The sequence below is a fragment of the Schistocerca piceifrons genome, chromosome 2, assembly GCF_021461385.2.
Source record: "Schistocerca piceifrons isolate TAMUIC-IGC-003096 chromosome 2, iqSchPice1.1, whole genome shotgun sequence".
Lineage (NCBI taxonomy): Eukaryota > Metazoa > Arthropoda > Insecta > Orthoptera > Acrididae > Schistocerca > Schistocerca piceifrons.
In genome coordinates this window covers 841,208,741-841,216,826 of record NC_060139.1, presented here as the reverse complement: position 1 = coordinate 841,216,826, position 8,086 = coordinate 841,208,741, and the positions used below count along the sequence as shown (strand labels likewise).

Below are 8,086 nucleotides of genomic sequence, written 5' to 3'. Positions count from 1 at the left end.
CGCTGCAGTTTCCCAAGCAGAAAATCTAAACTCTCGCTGTGACCTTTTTTGAAAATTGCAGACAAAACACTGTCATCACGTCGTATTGCTCGTACCTCTGTTATTTAGATACTTCCTTACCTACAGCCGCTTTTGTGTTTCCTTTTTCTGTCGCCTTTTCAGCACAATAAACGCAACAGAAGCTCGCAACCAAAGAAGGGAATTTATAGGAGACTGCTTACACAATGAGGCAACGAGTGGACACGAGAATGCCCATGCGTAAGTGCGTTCTTTCCACAAATTTATTGTGCATGCCTTTCTATTGCCGTGCGTCTGCGCTTGCGGACGACAAAAGAGGCACCCTGTGGACATACCTTTAGCGCATGAACTCATAACTACAGCGTCGGTGTCGTTTAATTTTTGTAGGGTAACGCGCCGCTATTAATGGCACCCCTTTCTCGACACGATACGCAAACAAATTGTGCCTCAAAAACGCGTTATTGAGAGTACATTCATTTTATGTTCACCCCAATCTACATGTGTTTACATGTATTTCGGCGACATGAATATGTTTTTACTTACGAAGTTTTAGAATAGCGGCAAAATGCTGCAGCCCCTCCCTCTCACGAGTTTCTTCCGTGGGCTGGACCCCAATCTACATGTGTTTACATGTATTTCGGCGACATGAATATGTTTTTACTTACGAAGTTTTAGAATAGCGGCAAAATGCTGCAGCCCCTCCCTCTCACGAGTTTCTTCCGTGGGCTGGACTGAAACAATATCCGGCCCGTTGGTCGCCGGTTGCCCACAGGTGATAAGCTAATTTGGCTTCCTTTTGTTTAGGTACCGTTTCCCAGTTTGTCAATTAAAGTCATGGGATAAGACGCACGCGCGACATCTGATGGGGGAAGCGTAAGACATATGTCGCAGACCAGAGGAGACAGCTCCGTTCCGACAGTTGGCAGCAGCATCAGGCAGTTTCCGCGCTCATATATGTATCAAGAATTCACCTACAGATTTGTGATATTACTGTTTGCTTACCGACAAGGAACTTTTACACAGTTGTTAATAGCATTAAGTACGTCTTTTTAGTATAGCGAACGGGGATTCACCGGGTACATTTTTCTTTTTGGTAACGAACCGACCAATCCGCAGTAGTGTTCATATTTGGGTAGTTTATTTAGTTTATAATATTAATATTTCAATGAATCTGTTTAGCGATCGCAGTATTATTTTGTGGCAGTATCACCTTGACCACGTCCGTAGATAATTTTTTTTCTTGCTTCTGCATTACCAACGTTGTTTAATGTTTCAGATGTTGGAGTACCTGGATGGCATATTGCAGTTGCGAGTGCTCATGTGGTGGACTGTGTTGCAAACAATTGCTGATGCAACAGTGAATGCTGGTAGCAGTTCGGTGTGAAGTCTTGATCAGTGAGGAGGTACGTGCGGTGTTTCTCCGTAAAGTGTCCGTGACATAATCTGTTAATCATGTATGCAAACGACATCATCAGATCACTCCACGCTGCTGTAAGAGCCGGCAACTTGCAAGATGTCCTGGAAATGCTGTCGAAAGGAGCAGACGTCGAAGCCGCGGACATTTTTAAGATACGACCGATCCATATTGCTGCGGAGGAAGGCCACTTGGACATTCTTAAAGCGCTTATCGCAAGGGGCTGTAACGTAAATGCACTCGCGGCTTGCGCTACCCCCTTGTTCAATCAGCTGGAGCGGGGAATGACACCGTTACATTTAGCTGTCAGAAACGCTGACCCAAACCTCGCGCTTTGTTTGATTAGTGCTGGCGCTAAAGTGAACGCTGAGAATAGTTCCAAAGTGGTTCCACTGCACCTTGCCGCTCAACATGGCCATTTGTCGGTAGTGAAGGCACTAGTTTCTGCGAATGCAGACGTAAATGCTGAGGACAACCTAAAAGTCACCCCACTTGTTTCCGCTGTGGCGCAGAATTTTGAAGACGTAGCCAAATTTCTTGTACAGAACGGTGCAGTTGTAAATGCTAGAAATTCAGAACGTGTGACACCACTGCATTTCGCAGCAGAAATGGGAAATGTTAACATAGCAAAGCTGCTGATCCAGAGCCAGGCCGCGATTAATGCAAAGAATCTGGAAGGCTTCACTCCATTGCACGTGTCTATACAGAACAGACAAGCCGCAGTAAGTCAGTTTTTAATAAATAGTGGAGCAGATGTGAATGTGACAGATGAAGAGGGATGGACCCCTTTGCATAATGCAGCGCACAGTGGATACCCAGCGGAAACCGCTAGACTTTTGATTGCGAAAGGTGCTAGCGTGAATGCGCGGGAAAAGATTGGACGAACACCCCTGCACCTTGCTGCAGCGATTGATTTCACCGATGTAGTGAACATTCTGGTCACAAACAAAGCTGATGTTAATGCGACTGACGACAGGATGTGGACGCCATTGCATAGCGCAGCTTACGACGGGCATTTGGATACTACAAAAATTCTAATAACTGTCAGCGATGCTAAAATTGATGCGAGGACTGAAAAGCAGACTACACCACTGCATTTTGCAGCAGACTACTGGCATGTCGAAGTAGTTAAATACCTTTTGGCAAAAGGAGCCGAAGTTAATGCTCGCGATCACACAGACTGGACGGCACTTCACTTTGCAGCAGATGAGGGTTCCATCCTAGTACCTCTAGGGGCTTCGGGACACTCGGGTGCAGAAGCGCAGCACTCAAAAATGAGTACTGTGCGAGCTCTCATCGAAAACGGAGCTGATATAAATGCAAAGGGAAGCAACGATGAAACAGCTCTGCACGTAGCCGTTAAGTATGGCGATTTAGCAACCCCTAGATACCTGTTGGAGAACGGTGCGTATTATGATGTGACGACCGTATCTTTCTTTGGTAACATTACCGTTTCACAAATTGCTGCGATGAGAAGAAACGAAGAATTAAATGCTTTATTGTGTGCTGTTGAAAATCTGTTTAAAGCTGTGACAAGAGCCAAGTGTGTTGAAATTGAAAAATGTGTTAAAGAAGGGGCACCAGTCAACAGCAGAAGCGTGAAGTATGGAACTCCACTTACGTATGCATCATGGAAAGGACATTTAGACGTTGTTAACGTTTTGCTTAAAAATGGGGCCAGTATTAATTTGAGTAACAGTAATGGTGTTACTCCACTACATTATGCAGCAAAATTTGGCCATCATGGAATATTGTGCACCTTATTGCAACATGGTGCAGTATACGATGCAAGAACCAAATCAGGCAAAAAAACACCACTACATTTCGCTCAAGAAGGAGGTAAAAAAGAAATTACAGACTCTCTAAAACTGATTGAATCTATGTTTATTAGAGTAAGCAAAAAGAATAACACAGTGCTGAAAGAGTTAAATGAATTAAAGAATGTAAAACATGCTGTATTTCTTGCCATAAAAAACTGCAAAAATGTAAATAACGCAACTCTGCCACAAATAGCTTTTAATAATGGGTATAATGAACTTTGTAAATTGTTTTGTTAATAGAGTTTTAGTGATTTTGTAATCAGAAAAGTAGCCATTTCCAATTGTTTTATGAAGATAAAATTGCTTCACATAGGTTATGACAGTCAATGTTCATTTGAGATGTCAGGTTCTTTTTTTTTTCGCTGTAGTGATTGTTCACTGACAAACAAGAAGATTAACGTTTGCACATCTGACATTGCCTACCACATTGCTGTGAATATCCGTATGCATCAGTACATTTTTTACCGGTACTGTTTATTACTAGGCTACATATCAGAAATCCAAAGTTCAACACTTTTGTGCTAAACTTCAAAATATACATGTTTTGTTAGGAAACTGGCACAGTCTTGCCTATTATTACTGAATGTATTTTATATTTTCTCTCACCTCAGTGTTAGAAATGTGTGAAAATAACAGTACAGTATATATTTCGTTGAAATGTCATAAGGCCTATGATTTTTCTAAACAATGATCAGTTATTCACTCCATTAACTGTGAAAAACATAATAACAATATTGACATTTATGTACATATGAAGTGTTATGTTTAAAGAGTGTTGCAGGATAATGAAAATGTGTTAAGCGTGTGTGAAGTGTGATGTTTAAGACTATTTTAGAATAATAAAATGCATTCCTCCTTGTACTGAAATAGTTCTGAGATGCTGCACAGATGTATAATGTAGTTTATATTTATAAGCTGCATGGATTGTATCATTCTAATTTCATAATCATTCAATAAAGCCTTTCAATAATTACTATAGCTAACGTATTTTATGATCTGTCAGAAATCTATGTGAAACAGGAACACTGCAGTTTTCAGACTAGGCTGAAGTTATTGCCTTTTTGTAATAGTGATTACTGATGGATGTCATTTCACAAAAGCAAATTAACAAATCAAATGTCTTCAGTAATAAATAAAAAGTAATGCCCTTTATGTAAAACAATGTGGACCTAAAATGTATGGTAACATGAGTCAGTCACTAGAAAAATGAATTTGCATTTGCAACAACATATATAGTGCCTTTTATAAAGTAGCAAATAACATGCAAGTACCTTTTTTACACTTGCAGAACATATACAATTAATCAATAATGCAATCTGGAGTCATTAATCAGATACAAATAACAGCACTGATGATTAAAAGTGGAAATGAAAAGAAATGATACATCAAAATAAACGTAATCAAAATAGGGGACACAAGTCAATAGTTCTTGTATTTCGTTCATGTGTGACTATAATTAAGAGATTTTTGCTAGTGAAAGCCTGAAGTTCATATCATTCTTTCTTCATTGTGGTTCCTGTAAACAGAAACTGTCAGATGTGAGGATAATTGATTAACATTAATAGGATCTCGCAGTAAGAAATAGTACTGAGTATGGTAAGCTTAAATCTTTTGAGTAGCTAATAATAGGCTATATATTTATTACAATTTGGTTTTGTTGTCCATTTGTACACCGAAGTATTTTACAAATCTTGTTTTATGTGACGGGTGAACTTTAACATCTACTTCTTGAAGCTACAGACTACTGACTTATATGCTCACAAAAACTTACACACATCAAACAACCCACCAACATGTGTCAATGTGCTTTACACACAAAATAAATACAAGATAGTAAAATTAGGAACTTCCTTCCATGTGTTAAGGAACTGGCATTTATCTCCTATTGGAAGCTTACATTTAAAAATCAAAGTTTAATCACTATCAGCATATGTAACTATGGAACCCTTGCTATTTGTCATTTAACCAACAGAAGTTTTCAGTTCTTCAATCTAAATGATGGGGTAATTAGTAGGAGTGAACAGTAAGGTAAGTTTTTCATTTTTTTATGTGTAGAGATTTAATTTTTCACCCATTATGTCTGATAACAAAAGGTTGAGGACCTGTGCATCTGAATATGAGAACCTGTCCTGATTTTTGACAACAGGGTGAAGTCTACATGCAAATTGACTTTGTGTCTTACATTCTGATTGTGCGAACTGCAGTTCATCTGAAACATTTTTATATGGGAAAGCTGATGGCAAGTAATGGTAGGAACTTCACAGTCTCTGAAGAGGACTGATCATGAGATATGGTTATCTGCTTCAAATAATACTCCTGCTGCATGGTTTTGCTGAATAAATACCTTTTTTACTTCACTTTCATTACCACAGAGTATAAACAGGATTGCCACAGGTTCTGAAAATCAGTGAATTTCAAACTCACCTGGGAAATTTGAAACAAAACACTGGAAAAATCTTGTTTTTGTCTCAGTAGATGAAATGGTTTGTTTACCGAGGGGTCCTGCATCATTGCTGGATGGTTGCAGCTGAGTATGTTCATTGCTTCCCTACTCCCTCATTACTACTGCTTCTGCCCTTCGTACCATTCGCCCTCGGCTTGCAGTCAGTGCTGTCACCACTTCTTGCTGCTAGCCTGGCAGGTGCTGAAGAGAAGCAGGTAGACATGAGAAGTAGTTTGTTGGTAATGATTCTCAGAGACTGTAGACACAGCGGCAGTAGATGGTGGCCATGTGTGCAGGAGTTGTGCCTTGAGTAATTGTGTGAATGGGTGAGTGCTCTCATTTTTGACAAAAGCTGGGGCTGAAAATTTAGTTATGAGAGTGTGATTGACTTTTCTACGTGCCTGTCTGTGGCTCTGCAATCATCTTTACGGTGAGTTGATACCTATCCTCATTATTATTGATTTCAGAGTATTTGAACAAGTTATCTGTTGCATGGATTGATCACCGTGGTCTCATTTCATCAACATACTGTCTGCGGCCCATGAATAACTGGCCACATGAGTGAATTTCCACAATGGGCCAAAACTGCAGGCCATTTCTCTGGTTATCTGTAATGAATTGGGCCTGCCAATCTGAAGCCATTCAGTTCCCACTAATGTGCAGGCCCTGCCCATCAGATCTAGTCTCACCCATCTGCCCGCACTCGGGGTCTGTTTGTGCATTGCATAATGAACCAGATCTTTGTGCTTTATTCATGGACTGAGGTCTGCGGTGCTCCTCAGCAGACCAGAGGCCGTGGGCAATGGATTTCAGGAATTGCGACTGCCTCACCATAAACATGTTGTACAGTGTGATGTTTTGTAGACATTTTATTTGTTATAATACATTTTGGCGCTTCAAAAGTAGTTTATATGTTAGAAATGCATGATAAGAAGAAGAAAATTGTGTCAGTCGCTGGTGGTTTGTACACTATGTACTCATATATTTCTCGAAAGAAAAATTACACAATATCTATAAAATCAAACAGTGAAAAATAATATTAATACCTGCAAAAAAGTAGCTATAACACAGTGGGTAATAACCGACTACAATGAACATAGTAGAACCAACATTTTATTGGTGGTCACCTACAGTGTTGGTTTACACAATTCCTCCCCACCTTCTGAACTTCTTTCAAGAGGCCTACTTTTCTATGAGGTTATTTCTGAAATCAGTGAAGGTATTTTAAATCTGACTTGCGACTCCAAGAAAATGTGTATTTTTTTCACCAAATGTGTTTCATTTTATTGAAAGAAAATGACATCAGTGGCCTTAACAAAACACACATATAATATTTGGCTTCCTTTCTCCATCTAAAGCAGTTCATTACAAGAGATGTTGATGTTATTATAGAAGATGTTTGCTCACATCGGGAAACACCATCTGCTTGCAATTTTTTTTTTAGATATTTCCTCGTTTTCAATATTGTTCCTTGTACTGTAACTGCAAAGACAGCTTGTCAACTTACATCTTAACTTACCCTTTAGACCGAAAGATTTTCAGGGAAAAATGCTAAAATGTGCCTGGAAATCAGGATGTATCAGGGAAACAACATTTAATATAGATGTAGGACAAGTCAATAGAAGATACAGAGGAGATAAAATCACATATATTCTTTGAAAGGAATAGGCTATGTGCTGGCACAAGTTTCCTCCTCTCCGTTCCTTTCATCTATAGAAACATAAACCCCACATTACACTGCACATACATGCATCACAGACATTCACACAATACCGATATGCCCTTGGAGAAATGTAATGGCAAACCAGCTCCCCCATGACCTTGACATGAATGGTAAAGTAGGATTTCTCCATCATCTCCAACAAGCTCATCGCTGAATATGCTACTACTTTCATATATGGGGACACATGACAACATGAATCTTGTTTTTTTGTATTGCATTTGATTCTGATACCTCGTTTTTGTGTTTGGAATACAGAGTGTATTCCCCAGACTATTAATTAAAGCTGTTTACTTCAACTCAATACAGTGAGATACCCTGCAGAGTGCAAACATGTTGAATGGTGGCTCTTGATTAATATATTTACATGGTGACTCCACTTTATTGTTAACCAAGGAATTTTGCCCAATGTGTTTAATATGGTGACTGATCTTTAATGTTTACTTTTGGTAGCATTGGATAGGTTTTAGTGTTTCAAAAAGTGTAGTATGTGTCATGGTGAGATTGATGCTTGAACTGTTTCCTTTGTATCATATTTAGACCTATTCAGATATTGGCTGGTCTGTGTTTAGTTTGGTTGAATTTGGGCTCTTGAGTGATACACTTGTCATAATCAGACACAACTGTTTCTTGCAGTCATTTGAAGTAATTAGGATGTCATTTTTGTGGGA

The 8,086-nt window shown here is 39.3% G+C and overlaps 1 protein-coding gene across 1 annotated transcript in view; it reads left to right on the top strand.

The window, feature by feature from the left end:
- The first annotated feature begins 2,040 nt into the window (after window positions 1-2,040).
- Window positions 2,041-8,086, top strand: part of LOC124775918 (receptor-interacting serine/threonine-protein kinase 4-like) — a 64,093-nt gene continuing 58,047 nt past the window's right edge. Inside the window, exon 1 of the mRNA XM_047250762.1 lies at window positions 2,041-2,836. Coding sequence (XP_047106718.1) covers window positions 2,041-2,836 — 796 coding nt within the window. The remainder of the gene's footprint in view (window positions 2,837-8,086) is intronic.